The 15,870-nt window shown below is 38.1% G+C and overlaps 1 protein-coding gene across 1 annotated transcript in view; it reads left to right on the top strand.

The window, feature by feature from the left end:
* Positions 1–12,250, top strand: part of VAPA (VAMP associated protein A) — a 28,147-nt gene extending 15,897 nt beyond the window's left edge. The window contains exons 2-6 of the mRNA XM_015855273.2: positions 1,280–1,432; positions 6,176–6,279; positions 7,886–7,966; positions 10,113–10,289; positions 11,267–12,250. Of these exons, the coding sequence (XP_015710759.1) occupies positions 1,280–1,432; positions 6,176–6,279; positions 7,886–7,966; positions 10,113–10,289; positions 11,267–11,425 (674 nt within the window). The 3' untranslated portion in view covers positions 11,426–12,250. The remainder of the gene's footprint in view (positions 1–1,279; positions 1,433–6,175; positions 6,280–7,885; positions 7,967–10,112; positions 10,290–11,266) is intronic.
* The last annotated feature ends 3,620 nt before the right edge of the window (positions 12,251–15,870 follow it).

The raw sequence follows: 15,870 nt of genomic DNA, 5'->3' as shown, positions 1-15,870 counted from the left end.
ACTCTTTCAAAATCAAGGATGTGGACTGAAAGAGGGTTATGGAGATGAAACTGGTCAGATAGTGAGCCCTCTAGTGTAATAACGTGCTTGCTAGTCTCAGTACCACTTCCTTCAGAGTAGTCCTGAGACCTCTGTGAAACACTGTGTCTCAGAGTCGATGTATTTTACCATCAGTGGTTTTCTTGTACCTTCCAACTTGTATAAAAACGTTTATTTTTTAATCCTGTACAATAGGAGGCTTGTTAAAAGTAGAATAATAGTTGTTGCAATTTCAAGTGAAATGACTACATTTTGTAGTGATTACGTTTGAAATTTGGAAAGAATAGTCAAGAGGCTTCTTGAAAGTTAAAGTGCATGTGAAATAATATTGAATACATTTCATGTTCATTGGGAATACAATTTTCTAAGCTGTATTCCTTTAGTGCCTGTGCATTCATGCTTTCAGATGATGGGCATCGCTCAGAACACCGAACCTTTCTTGCTGTTACTGCATGGCACCAAATGGAGCTGATCTATTCTAGAAGAGCTTTTACAGCTTAATATTGAAATTATGCTGCTGTTGTGCAATCCAATCCCAGAGTCAATTCCTATCTTGATGGCTTAATGCAGCCAATATACTGCATCAGATAGGTGAATGTGGCAATTAGTTTCTTTTCTATGAATTTGTTAGAGTATATGAATAAATAGAATATCGTCTTCCTTGCCTGCTTTGGATTGAAATGATGAGGTTTATGTGCTTCTGTCAAGTCTGTAGCAACTCAGAAATCTAACAGTAATTGAAATGTCAGGTGCGGTTAATCTGGTCCAGTATCATAGTATTTACTGTCTTTGAAACTCTTCCAAATGTTTAAAGTACATGTTGTGTCTCTATCCCTAAAGGAAGATCCAGCAGAACTTAGTTTTGCATTTGACCATTACCTTCCAGGTACTTAAAATGTTAAGAAAGCTGTGATAAAATTAACATAATGACTCCTGCTTAAAAGCAAAAATAATAATCTGTCTATATATGTTTATATGAACTTCTTGCACCGGCAGCTTGAATCAATCATACTATTTATTTCTTCATTACTTTAGTAGTGTATGTTATTGTAACTAAGATGATAGAGTGTGCTTTTCATGTAGCAGTTTATGTGCTTAACAGATGTATGATTTAACCAGTTTTTAGAAACATATTGCCTTCAAATTACATTAAATTAAGAGTAATTTGTACCGTACAAGAAGGTTTCCTTTCCACAGATACATGCATATTTAAAACAACGACCTTTTTTTTCCTTCTCAGGTCCCTTTACAGATGTCGTAACTACAAATCTTAAGCTACGAAATCCATCAGATAGAAAAGTATGCTTCAAAGTGAAGACCACAGCACCTCGTCGGTACTGTGTGAGGCCAAACAGTGGAATTATTGACCCAGGATCATCTGTAATTGTTTCAGGTAAAATCAAATAGTTGTAGGGTTGTATGTTTTTAGACCCTTCATCAGGTTCTCTAATGGTGATCTTGGAGGCTGTTGTAAGTATACCAGCTTTTCCAAAAGACTTCTTAAAAAGAAAACTGTTTCCCTTCATTAGTGTAAATATCGACTTTTGATGATGTAGACTTGCAGTGATGCAAGATGCTGTGTGCCAGAAATAATTGCTGTTTGTCATATTTACCTGCAGCTCTCTATGTGTACAGGAGGGATGAAAGTTGGAAATGGACAGTGACATTAACGATACCTTTGCTTCTAACTACTGTATTCATGTTTATGTCTTCAAATGGGACATTACTTGACTGCGCTGATGCGTCTCAAGTTTAACATTTGATAGTTCATTGCATTAAACAAAAACCCAAAACGTTGACAGCTGTGGAATAGTTGTTTTGATAGTACTGGTGCCTGTTGTCTGAACTCTGTTGTTTCATAGAAGAGTTGTGGGTGTTACATAGCATATGTGAAGTGACAGTCATTAAATTGCTTTTAGTTTTTTTTTTTCCCCCTGTTAATTTAGGTAGAGCTGTTCTGTAGCCCTAAGATTTGTAAAATCTAGACATGGGAAGACTTAATCTGTTTTTCTTGGGTAAGGATTAAAAAGAGGATCCTTGCTACTCAGCCTTGTGAACCTTGAAGCCACACAATACTTCTATTTTTTTCCCCATTAAACTCTCTTTGTGTTTGGCTTATATACTTCATTTTAACAGTCAGAAGTGTTTTGATAGTTGGACATATAGTGATCTAAATGTATATGAGATTGGACTCTGTCGTTCTCGAGAAAATGAACAAGGAGTAGATATTGACCTGTGTTCAAAACTAAATGTTGTCAGCATTAGCTGACTTTAGCCCATATATATATACATCAGTTGATTCAGAGTCAAGGGAGTTTTAAAATTTATTATTGGAAATGTGACTTATAAGTCATTTTAATGAAGCCTATGGACATTTTATGTGTCATTCAATTGTGAATGACTAGGTAACCATTTTCCAACAGTGTTTATACATTCTTCCAAAAATTCTAAGTCATCGAGACCTGAGATTTCTTACTGTTGGTCTGAGTGGTTTTTCCTTTACTTTAATGAATGAAATTAACTGTTTATTATGTATCATCTCTACTAGTAGCTTCCTGTTGATTTTACTTTATGGAATGCTACTGTTCTTTCTTCTCAGCTTGTTACTGTTACTTGTTTCTGTTCTTCTTTCTAGTTTTCAGACCCATTTAAGACATATGCTATGGAGATAAAGCCCTCCAATGTGGAAAACCTTGCTAACAGGAGGCTTGATTTCATAACTGTTGTAATTCTCTTAGGGCTGCTATGTGAACTATTTCTGGATTCCAAGAATGTGCTGAAAACTGCAGCTTATTATATTCATGAGGCTTTCCATGATTATTCAAAACCTAACATAGCTTTTAATAATACTTTGAATTCATGGATTCTTTCCATGAAGAAAGAAAAATAAGAAAGGATAACTCCCAGAAGACTGGAGACTTGCCAGTGTGATTCCCATCTACAAGACGCTTGTAAGGGGGATCCAGGGAACTACAGGCATGTCAGCCTGACCTTGATGCCAGGGAAGATTATGGGGCAGATTGTCTTGAGGGAGATCACGTGGCATGTGTAGGACAACTGGGGAATCAGGCCCAGCCAGCATGGGTTCATCAAGGGCAGGTCCTGCTTGACCAACCTGATTTCCTTCTATGATCGAGTGACCTGCCTGGTGGATAGGGGAAAGGCTGTTGATGTGGTCTACCTAGACTTCAGCAAAGCTTTTGACATTGTCTCCCACAGTATTCTCCTGAAGAAGCTGACAGCCTGTGGCTTGGACAGGTACACTTTTGTCTGGATAAGGAACTGTCTGGAGGGCTGGGCTCAGAGAGTGGTGGTGAATGGAGTTAAATCCAGCTGGTGTCTGGTCACAAGTGGTGTTCCCCAGGGGTCAGTACTGGGGCCTGTCCTTTTCAGTATCTTCATTGATGACCTGGATGAGGGCACTGAGTGCACCCTTTGCAAGTTTGCAGATGACACCAAGTTGGCTGGCTGGAAGTGTCTATCTACCTAGGGATAGCAAGCCCCTACAGACAGGCTGGAGAGTTGGGCTGAAGCCAATAGGATGAGGTTCAACCAGAACAAATGCTGGATCCTTCACTTTGGCCACAACAACCCCAGGCAACACTACAGGCTTGGGGCAGACTGGCTGTAAGACAGTGTAGAGGAAATGAATCTGAGGATATTGGATGATGCTGGGCTGAACATGAGCAAGCAGTGTGCTTGGGTGTCCAAGAAGGCCAATGGCATCCTGACTTCTTTCAGAAACAGTGTTGCCAGCAGGAGCATGGGTGACTGTCCCCCTGTACTCAGCTCTGGTGAGCCTGCTCCATGAGTACTGTGTGTTCAGCTTTGTGCTCTTTACTGCAAGAAAGATATTGAGGCTCTGGAGCATGTCCAGAGAATGGCAACAAAGCTGGTAAAGGGTCCAGAGCACAAGTCTTGTGGGGAGTAGCTGAAGGAGCTGGGATTGTTCACTTTGGAGATGTGGGATCTTAGGGAGACCTTCGCTTCCTTTCACTGATTTATTTTAACTCAGATTGCTAGATACAATGATAGATTATTTATTTATCCTTTGATTATGCCATATGCAGCTTTCAACAGGGAAAAACATCTTATAACCACCCAGCAACAAACATCTGCAACATGTAACCAGTACATAGTGCATAGGGTCTAAAATTAGATGGCAGTATGATTAAATTTGGAAGTAACTTTTCATACGGACTAGTGAATTTGGAGAGACAAAGTTAATCATTTTGATATTGTACTTACTGTTTTATTAACTTATACAATTCAGTTCTACTGTAAAGAATTTGCTTTGTGTGAAAGCAAGGGTGTTGAGCTGTTCATCCAATGAAGATTTAGAATTGTGGGAAATGCAATTTCCAACAATTCAATTACAACAGTATTGGAATCTTCTGACTGAACTTCTTGAGAACATATGGGAAGCTTGTTCAGAGTATGCAGTGTGTTTTTCTAGCTAAATGGATATTTCTGCTCTAGGTTCTTTTTCATTGCTGTAAAACAACTAGCAGTACAGATTCCCGTTCATAGGACTCCATAAGTACATAATTCATTTTATCTGAATTACTTGCATTTATCTTAGTTTTACATGAAGATGCGCTAAACTTGAGTTTAATTTCAGTGAGACTCAAGTTTAAGTGCATTGTCAAATAATCTATCTTTACAGATCGCTCTGGGTCATCATCCTCTGGTAGAAAGCTGGAAGTTCTTAAAGTTCTTATTGTCTAGACCCCTGTCTGGATTGAGACTAATTGTCTTTCATGGTCTGCTCAGTGGAGGCAGACTGTGCTGGTCATCTATTCATCCTTATACTTCAGTAGTCCTACAGTGTTACTATGACAAACCTGGTATGCTCAGATATTCCTTATACTGTGCCCATTACTCCTATAGATAGGCAACTACATCCTATAATGTTCTGGTCTAATTTAGAGACATGATTTTCAGTCACTTTGAACTAAAGAAACCACAAAAATAATGACACCAGGGTGACCTGGCTTCCCCTCTGGGCTGTTTTCTAAACAAAACCACCTTCACTAACAGGAAAGCAGCCTCCTAATGGCTTTGTACAGTTTGGATGGATGAAGATTCTGCACTCCTGTAATTGAAGCATTCCTTTAAAAATACCGTAGTAGTGTAGTAATAATTGAGATTATGAATAATATTACGTTGATATTATTTATTTTTCCACTGAAATTGTGCATACTTCAAAATAACAACTTTGAAATGTGAATTTCCCTTCTTGACCAACAGAATTTTCAACTTCAGAAAGCAGTTATTCAGAAATTGTCCTGTCACAAAAATAACCCTTGTATATTCTATCTCTGGTAATTGTAGTACGAACTCTGTATTTTAAGTATTTAATCTTTCACTTGCAGCTGCCTTTACAGAGAGCTTGGTTTTGAATTCCCTCTTTCTCCGCTGGTAATATGTAGAATTCAAATGCATACATGGATTATGAGTACTTTTAGGCAAATGTTAGCTGTTAGGCTGGACATAAGGATAATAATGTCAAAACCTGTATAAAATGTGTTTTCTAGTTATTCTCAACTAATCACTTTATCTTTTAAGAACTGAATTTGAAACTTCTCTACAGTGAACTGTTAAAGGCCTTGACAGCATTACTTCTTTTAATACTTCTGGTTTTAATTAAGTATTTTAGTAGTTGCTCCTAGCTTAGATCAGTATGCCTGTAGAAGTCAGTTGAGCTTCTACTGGTTGGTGGCTAGCCTAATGTAAGTTCTCTTCCCTTTCTCCCTTGGGTAGATGCCATGAAGTTGTTGAACTCATTCCAGAGTTCTTTTACCTTTGCATTCACTCGGTCACAAAGTGTTTATTCCAAGGGAAAATCCTACGGTGTTTATTTGCTCTTTGTCTTACAGGATGTATTTGTTTTTACTTGTATCCTAAATGTCTTCTTGTATAGTAGGTGGAGAAAGAATCTTTAAAGCTACACTGTTAAGGTGTTTCCTCTCATTACTTATTGCTACAGTGTGTATCTACAGTGTTTTCAATGTTCCCTTCACATCTTTACTTTTGGTGTCTGGTCAATGAGAATCTGATGTATAGCTTTTTTCTTTTTTTTTTTAAGAGTGATTTGATCATGTTCTTAAATGTTTTATTTTACTCTTTTGAACAGTAATGCTGCAGCCTTTTGACTATGACCCAAACGAGAAGAGTAAACACAAGTTTATGGTACAAACAATCTATGCACCACCAAATATTTCAGATATGGAGGCAGTGGTAAGTAAAAATTGGATAGTATGACTAGTTTGGATTGTTTCTTTAAAATCAGCCTTAACTTTAAGTGAATCACATTTTGAAATGTTTAGGTTTTAGAAAATTGAATTTCCTCTGAACAAATACCATTTCCATAAGTGATTCAGGGTTTTTAATACTAAATACAAGCTCAGTTCTCAGAATTTGCCTATTGAACTGTTTAAATCAAAGTACTAGTAAATCAGAGGTAAGGTCTGTTCAGTGTTTAGTTACTGTTGTATAGTATCTGGTCTGCAGCTCATTGGGAGGGAATAAATAGGTTGTATTTAAAGGAATCAAGGGTATATGCAAGCGGCAAGCCTGAAGTTGTGTGGAATGGGTACATTTGGACTAAGAAGCGTTTATCTGAAAAGTTGAATGGTATTGTAAGGAACCAAAACATTTGAAGGATTATTCTGCCTCTCTCAAAGACACCAAGTGGCTACATGCAGCTCAAATGATAGATTTATTTTCTTTATTAGTAGAATGAGTTGTGTATTCTGTTTTTGGGTGGGACTGGTCTGATGAAAGATCCAGAAAGAGCATATTTAGTTTTGCGCCTCTTAATTCAGAAGGACAACTTAGAAGCAATTGGAATGCTGTCCTTCAGTTGCAGAACTTGCTCATTAGAGTATACATGGGCTCCCATGAGCTTGTATATATCAGAGTCCAGGGGAATGATGCACAGGCCCCTGTTTCTAAACACTTCCCTGAGTTCACATGGTGATTCATGCAGTTCCATGCTCACTGAAGGCAGAGGAGGAGAAGGTAAACAAAGTGAAGATAAGGTTTATGAATCATTAAAATCCACTAAGCCTCTGCAGGCTTAGGTTCACTTCCCATATGTATGAAGGCAAAGATTATTGTGGTATTTCTCTGAACTGAAAACACTGGAAAAGTTTTTGTTAAGCTTTTGAGGCATGCAGCTACAAAAATAATGTCTCTCCTCTTTGTTGTCTGGTTTACTTATTTTAATATGCTCTGATAGCTCCTGTTTATGTGTGAGAAGTGAAGCATCAAGCATTTGGTGAGAATATAAAAATCCATTTTAGAAATACCTTTCGAATAGTGGCTTTCTCAGTGTGTTGAAGTAAAGAATATCAAGGAACAAATCTGGCAGAAAATCAGTAATAATAGATATGAGTTAGTGTGCAGTTAATGCCAACGATGAAAGAGAACTAAAGAAACTTACTGTGGAGCTAAGTATAGAATCCCTAAAAGTGTCTTTCAGTAATTTATTTAAAGTGGGTGCTTCCAGGATAGAATGTGAGGAACACATGCAATGAGCATTGATAGACCAACTCAGATGGTGCTCTATGTCTGATTGTGTCCTACAGATATCTGGATCTGCCTTGACATTCACTTGACTTGATTCCGTTTTCAGGCTTAAGTTGAGCCATGTCTGGCTTTTAATACTTTTATAGTAGTCAAAGGTGGACAAAAAGTGTTCAAAAGCAAGTCTGAAAATGTCAGCTGGGCAAGGATAGTATTCAGTTTTGTAAGAGTTATAGGGAAGCCGTAATTGCAGGCTTATGAACTGTTCAGATTTGTGTGCGACTGGCTTATTAAATAACTGTGTTACTTGTTTTAGTGGAAAGAAGCAAAACCTGATGAGTTGATGGACTCCAAATTGAGATGCGTGTTTGAAATGCCCAATGAAAATGATAAACTGGTAAGTAAGAAAAGAGTAAAAAAACCAGACAAGTTTCAACTTGTTTGAAACTTTTTCTTAAAGCTGTTTGATTTGTTGGTTAAATGAATCGTTGGAACCTACTAAATTAAATGGGTTGGGTTGTATAACAACGAATGACTGGGTTGTATAACAAGATATGGGGTGAACTACGTTAAATTTCAGGATGAGTACTGATATTCTTTGTGCATGGTTTGCGTGTTGTAGTGCAAACACATTAGTGTTGCCGTCTATTGTATATAATTTGCCATGGTACCATAATTTCAAGTTGTTCAAACTAATGCAAAAAAAAAAAAAGATCCTTTCGTTATTACTGACTTAAATTAGCGTTATATTGCTGTCAGATAAAAACTGAGTCTTCAGTACTGCATACAGGAAGAAGCAAATGGAATCACTTGCTTTTTGAAGTATTAAATGCTTTTCAGTTTTAAAAATTCTCTTTCTAACTCATGCCAATGAGGAAAGCGCTGTTCAGAAATTAATTTGTGCTCTGGGAGCACTAAGTGCATCATTTAAGGTAGTGGTACAGACAGATAATCCAGGTGGAAAAAAACCTCGACTTCAAACAAAATCAGTTCTATTTGTATAGGAGATGACACTTTCATTGTATGGACTGAAGATGTCTGTTTTGTGTCATCTGATGTTTAACTGTCCAATATCTCGCTTTTTTGGAATATGGCTGAAATTCTTAGTATTAATGCTTTTTTTACCCTCGTTCTTTTGATTTATGGAGTCTTAATACTGTACGTTCCTACTTACCTTTAATTTGTTTTGGGTTTTTTTTTTTTGGTGCTACTTTTAGCATCATGAGATAAAGTGCTGAAGCACATAATGGCTTTGAGTGTTCTTTAGTACTGTCCAGTTTGTACTGTAGTCTGTAAGGTGTATTAGGGGAAGGTCATCTTTTTTGGTTAAGGATAACTGAGGTGTGGGCTTTTATTCAGCTGTGCGAATTGCCTGAATGTGCCTCTTACTAAATCATACCTTAGAACAAAGTAGTACTAAATACATCTATACTTTCTTTAACGTGATACCTTCATAGTATAGACTGTACATAGTTATGTTTTTCTGAGTAGCAGCATGAGGTAGTGAAACCTAATGTTTTAGTAGGCTTAGGCACTAACTTAAGCCTTGTGATGAGAAATCTGCCATGACCCTCAGAATGTACCTATGCCAGGGTGCAAATACTTCACTCCAGTTGGCTGCTGCTCTCTTCAGATGCCTACCAGTCACAGCCTGGAGATTGATATAAGGGAACCAGTCAGGGTGGTGAGACCGCAGAAGAAGAAGGTTTGCTTTGGGGGAGATAAGGTCTCTGTTGAAGTTCCAATACTATGAAAGGAGCTCTTTTTAGCTAGTGAACCAAAAAAAACTAAGCTCCAAGTCCTTCTCTGCTTACTCATGGTAAAAAATAGGCTGGTCTTCTTCGATTCAGTTAGCAGAGTACCTGTGTAGAATAGCAGGGTATGTCTCCTAGGCTGCCCATGGGTGCTTTGTCAAAGGTTTAAAATGCAAGTAGATGTTAGTATGTAGATATGGTAGATACATTACCTTTTAATTGGTTTTCTGTCATGTTCATCTTGGACTGCTTTCCATGCAGTACAAGGTCTAAGGGATGATATAGCTCTGTAGTTTATCTAGTAGACATAGCGCAGCTTGAATTTTAATATGAGTCTATTGTCCAGTTTGAACTTCAGCACAGCTTTGCGCTGTTCCCTTAGAGGACCACAAGATGGCTTGGTCTGTAGGGGACCTCAAAGCCCACCCAGCCCCGCCCCGTGCTGTGGGCAGGGCTGCCCCCCACCAGCTCAGCTGCTCAGGGCCCCATCCAACCTGGCCTTTAGCACCTCCAGGGATGGGGCCCTATCGCTAACACTGAGTTAGTGTTAAGCAGCTTAAGTGTTTGGTTTTGTCTCAGTGGCATGTGGTATAAAATGTGAACAGTGGATTCTTGTCTTGCCCTTTAATACTTTCAGTAATCAGAACTGAACCAATCACAGAAGTCTTTTATTTAGAGTACTGTAAATATAACTGTCTATATTAGTAGCTGGATTGTGTTTCAGTTTTAAGCTGTGGATAATTTTTCTCTAGGTAAGTAAAATTCTCAAGCCATTCTTAATATTTGTAGAATGATATAGACGCAAGCAAACCCGCTCCGGTACAGAATACATCTAAGCAGGATGGACCGATGCCAAAACCACATAGTGTTTCACTTAATGATACTGAAACAAGGAAGCTAGTGGAAGAGTGCAAAAGACTTCAGGCAGAGGTTATGAAGCTGTCAGAAGAAAATCGGCACCTGAGAGTAAGTTCCGCTTCCTTGTTTATATTGAAATGATTTTGTGCTTCTTGATTGAGAAGTCTGGTTTGTGATTAGGCTTAGAAATGTTTATTCTGGAATTAGATACAATTGTTGGAATATTAAGGTTGATTTGCAGTGTAATTTCATTGTCTTATGTAATTTATATATCTCTGTGATTGAGATTTGAGGATTGTCATGGGTGAGATACCGAAGCTACATGGTTTTCTTAAATGAAATGCAGTAAATATAGGCCTAGTTAAGGTGGTCTTAATTACTTTTACATCTCAGGTTTAGACATACTAGCTTTTAATAGGATAGTTTTATTATTCATTCTTAAGAATGAGTAAATGATATCATCATCAGACAAGTCACTAACACAGCATCTCAGATTATTAATGGAAAGGAACAACTGCTTGGCCAGAGGAGGTAAGCAAACATTGCTTTCCAGTACCTTCTTGTAAAGGTGCTTCTTTAGTGAGTTGTAAATAATTGTTAGGCAACTTTGTGATTGTATACAGTATTGGTATTGGGTATCTGGAAATTTCCTAGGCAAATGCAGCCTCTTAATGATCTCTAAAGTAAGGATGTTTCTTTACATGTACTTATGCTGTCAATTGAACACTTTGATAAATAGAATACAAAGCAGGTGTTTCTCTGTGACAGTGAGGAATTACCACTGTTTCATTCTTACATGGTAAGTAAAAGTAGGATTCTTTGTTTTGCCTAGCAAAAATTTTAGAATCATTCTTAAGCAGAGCATGGGCAAACTGGTCTGTATTTGACATGTCCCTATTTGCTCTCTGGGTTTAACCTACTACAGTATTACTTTATGAATTACTGTCCTTATTTAAATGTTAAACAGTAAATTTGACCTTTGAGTTAGGATATATAAAATTGTAAATAATAATTATAATAAATTAAAAAAGAAAGGTCTTTTTGTATTCTTCATCTCCGTATGGTTTTCTTTTTTCCCCCCTCAGGATGAAGGCTTGAGGCTCAGAAAGATAGCACACTCGGATAAATCTGGATCACCCACAACTTTGGCCCTCAGAGATAATGGCTCTAATTCTCTTCCATCGCTTCTTGTTGTAATTGCAGCCATTTTCATTGGATTCTTTCTAGGGAAATTCATCTTGTAGAAAGAATGAGCGAGAGAAGCATGCAAAATGCAGCTTCTGGTTTTTTATTTTTGTTTTTGGTTTTTTTTTTGTTTTGTTTTTGTTTTTTTTTCCTTGGCCAGACAAAGATTTGTTTACCTACCATTTCATTGGTAGTATGGCCCAAGTGACCATTTTTGTGTACAGCATCATAACAGGCTTTGCCTTTAATGATCTCGCACGGTTAGGAAACACAATCTAAAAAGACAAACTGTTCGGCTACTGGACAAAATTGTACATTAAGTCATCACTAGCAGGTGTCAGTTGCACAGTCAGTCCTTTATGAAAATTCATAAATAAAGAATTGTTCTTTCTTTCTGTGGTTTTAATAAGAGTTCAGAAATTGTTCAGAGTCTTGTAAATGTTATTTTAATAATCCTTTAAAATTTTATCTGTTGCTGTTACCTCTTGGAAAAAAATGATCTATTAGATTGCTAATCCCACTCATTCAGGAATATGACAAGAGGTATTCTGGGGGAAATGGTGCCTCTTACTGTGTAAATTTTCTCCTTACCTTACTTTGCTAATATCATGGCAGAATTTCTTTCTTATCCCTCGTGAGGCATTGTTGAGAGTTCTTCATCCTTACAATCCTGTCCCATAATATTTAACATTACGAAAGAAATAAAATCGTTAACAGATTTTTCTGCTGGGTAGCCTGTTTGTGTGTGTCATACTTTTAGAAGGGGATTCGTAACAAGTTCAATGTCCATGGCAGTTTGCTACTTGTAACAAATTTTGAAGTTTATCTGCATAAGTCTTTGGCTTAGACTGTTGTAATTGAAGTGGGAAGAGGAAAAAAAAAAAGGGTCTCCATTCTGCTTGTTAAAAAAAATACCCAGATGGTTTCTGGCTGCTTTCAGCTATGAAGAGGATAATTATCCAACTTGTTTTGGGACAGAATAATTTGGATATCCAGCAGGTACAAATACCGGGCACGAATGTTATCAGTATATCAACAATTTGCTTGCAGTGTGCGAGAGTGTAATAATCAACCTGCTCCATCCTTGGGTTTTTTGGGTGTCTTCCAGGAGTCAACGTTATTCTCCTTTGATTTCTTAAGGGTGCTTAATTCAAACGTACCGACTTACTGGGTTTGTAATTCCGTTTTAGTAGATAATCAGAAATGTAATTTGAATGATTCAGATGCCCATAATGAATTCCATGATGCAGAAGAGTTGGTATTTGCTGAGTGAGCCTTAGTTGCTCCCTTCTTGAGAACAAGTTGTTTTATGCAACTCTTGGCAGACATACCCATGTTAACCACGTGTAGCTACGTTTTAAAGAATGCATTTTGGGGGTCTAAAATGCTTCCCTGCACTTAGTCTTAAGTCTTGCCTCATCTTCAAATATGTCCTAAAACACTCAGTATTAATGCAACATAATAGCTGTACTTGTAACTAAGCATAATCCCATACAAAGGAATTGTAAAACGGAAAAATTACGAAGGGTTATACTCCTGTAAATGAAATTGTGTTTGCTTTTGGACAGCTTGACTTGATGTGGTGCAGCTAAGTGTGTTAGACCTTGGTATATGCACACGTTACGTAGCTGAGAAAAATGTTCTAGAGAAGATGTGTGTTATCTTGGTTGCCTTTGATTTCTAGTGCTTTTTTTTTTTTTTTTAAAGAAAACAGTATAATTACCATGTTCTCTCATTTGTCTGTGATGAACTTTTTATAAAATCTTGCATACATGCAAGGAAGATGATGAAAATACAAATACTGTTTATCTTTTCACTTAAGCATGCAAACACAGATGTTTCCAATTACTTGCTCCAGTATCTGCATTCAAGTCACCTTCCATCCCAGTGACTGGAAACACTGTTTAAGGTCTCGATTATTTTGGTTCTGCTGGTTTGAAATGGTGTAATTCTCCCAGTTTATTTTTTTTCTTGAAATAGAACATTGACACATCAGACTTCCATAGCCTGTTCCAAACTTATGTTGAACGTAATGAAGGCAATATAAGTTTGCAGGATGTAGTTTGCCTGAGACAGAGCAGTCCATTCCTGATCAGAAGGAAAAAAAAAACATTCCTTGGAGATCTCAAAATGTTTTCAGCGTAGTGCATGGAGGTTTTCAAGGGTATCTTTCAGGACTTGAGAGCAGACAAAGGAGTCATCGCTCAATGCAGCCAACAGGCTTTGATGTCTGGCAGCAGTAATGAGGTAAAAACAATGATAGATAAATATGGAAATGAACTATTTTCATAAATACAAAACAGGTGGTCATAGAACTTGGTCATGGTTTGAGTAATGTCTTCAAAGTGAAAGTGTACGGTCTCGTAACCAGTGTACTTACTGACGGTATAAGGAGACTGTCTTTGGTTTCCAATAATCCCTTCATAGCTGTATATAAAATGTAATGCTAAAACTATTTTGCTCTCAGGAGTCACTTTGGATGAGATCAACTGTATTCAGTGAATTCTGTAATATGGATTAAATTGTTTGTGTTTGTTCCTGAAATGGTTAGAACTTTTTGCTTTGTCTGCCGGCTTACTCGTGTATGTAAGTGTGGGGAAATAGCCTCTGCTGCTCCTAATGACAAGATCAGGTGACAGTGCCCGTGAAGTCCCGTGAGGCTAAATGTGCAACTTCAGTTAAATATACGACGCTAGTCCTATTGTGACTTTTCAGAAGGACAAGATGGAGCAAGTATACAGTATCAAAGTAGTATTTAAAGCTTTTCTGAACTCGTCACTTCACAAAAGGGTAATGTGATTATTCAGGTGAAGAAAAAGCCTTGTTAAATAGAAAATAGAACTTCTGTAGTAATTCTGGGCACCAAATTTAATCCACAGTAGAAAAGCGTATATGTATGAAGTTCATTTAAAAACAGTTATTTGCATCAATGCACAATTTATTTGTGCAATTCTCCTCATTCTCTAAAAGCTGTTAGACTTTTAGAGTCTATTGTTCAGGCTTGCATGTTTTCTGCTGCTATGATTGAAACTGATTTCCATTTGAGAAGCAACCAAACATTAGCTTTGAAACGTCATTATCGTCTTGGAAGGAGAGGGGGTGGAGGGAGGAGGTGGAAGATGACATCTTGCAAAGGGGAAAGACAAAGTCAATAAGCAAAACTTATTTTTCAGGCCTTCTTCAAAGATATTAAAAGCTGAAGTGTTAATAAACCATTAAAAACTTAGTAGTGTCCTTTTTTATTATGAAACTTCTCCCCGAATGCTTATGTTCTCTAGGCTTTAGGATACCCAGTAGGTGTATGTAGGTCTCTATTTAGGGCCATCTTACGGGTGCCTGCTTTAGGTGCTGCTGGCAGATGGCATGAAACTGGCATGGATGGAGATTGAGTGCTGGAGTGAATCTGCCCTGCACTGGGTGCTGATGACTTGCCTGATTTACAGTAATCATCATGACCAAGAGTTATCTTATTTTCTTGTTTGGAGTGACAAGTGTGCTTGAGCAGGCTTGCCAGCACAAACTTGCTTCAGTCTTGCAAGAGATGGCAGATCTCCATAGTTACAGAGCAGCCATCATATCAATCGGTATTGACCTGCCCTGCTCTTGGTGTTTATGGGTGGATTCAGTTTCTGCATTGTGTTTTTTTTTAGCCACGTTTCTGTGAACACTGTAGTTCACTGCCAGGTTTCAGTAGAGCATCATTGCAGACTGTGTGCTGGAAGCTACATCCTGGGCTAGCGCAGACCCCTGCTACCACACTGAATGTCCTTGCTGGGCTTTGTCCTCTGCGGCAGCCTTGGTCTGGGGTCTGACTTAGATGTTGGCTGAGATGGGGGGCTTAAACACCAGAGTCAGTTTTCACAAGGGGTTGGGCTCCTCTAGGAGTGACAATTAAATGAGAGCGATTTCTTTATTCCCTGTCTGAACTTCTCCAGGGCATTCGAGTAACATAACAGAGTATATATTTGCAGTTGGTCTGTTGTGCTTTTGTTCTTGCATGCTGACTGTGGCAGGATTGCAGAAGTGGTGGTAGTGTCTTTTTCCCCCCCCTTTAAATGACAAGTGGCTGTATAGCAGCAAGCTCTTGTACAAAGCCAGTAGTGCTTCTTCATCCCTTACTGGGACAGGGGTTCACACATTTGTGTGGCGATCTGCACTTGGGAACTGATTTGGATGAAATCCAGATTTTTCATGTTTGACAAATTAAATGGTGGTACGGTCACCTCCCCTGCTGTGCTGCAATGCCATTTGATTTAAAGCTTGGTACCAGATTATGTAACACTGCTAACGCTGCCAGCAGCACATTGAATCCTGGTGTGTACAGTAGCTCCTGTTTTTGGCAGCAACAGCAGGATGCTCTTCATCCCCCTCCCTTTCCTTTAGAAATCTTTAAGGGGTGTTACGGTATTCAGGCACATGAGACAGACAGCTATGAATGATAATAGCTAGGGAGTCTCAGCTCAGACCCTTACATGGAAAGCTAATTGAAAGGTGACTGAAATAG

The sequence above is a fragment of the Coturnix japonica genome, chromosome 2, assembly GCF_001577835.2.
Source record: "Coturnix japonica isolate 7356 chromosome 2, Coturnix japonica 2.1, whole genome shotgun sequence".
NCBI lineage: Eukaryota > Metazoa > Chordata > Aves > Galliformes > Phasianidae > Coturnix > Coturnix japonica.
This window is presented reverse-complemented; position numbering and strand designations above follow the sequence as displayed.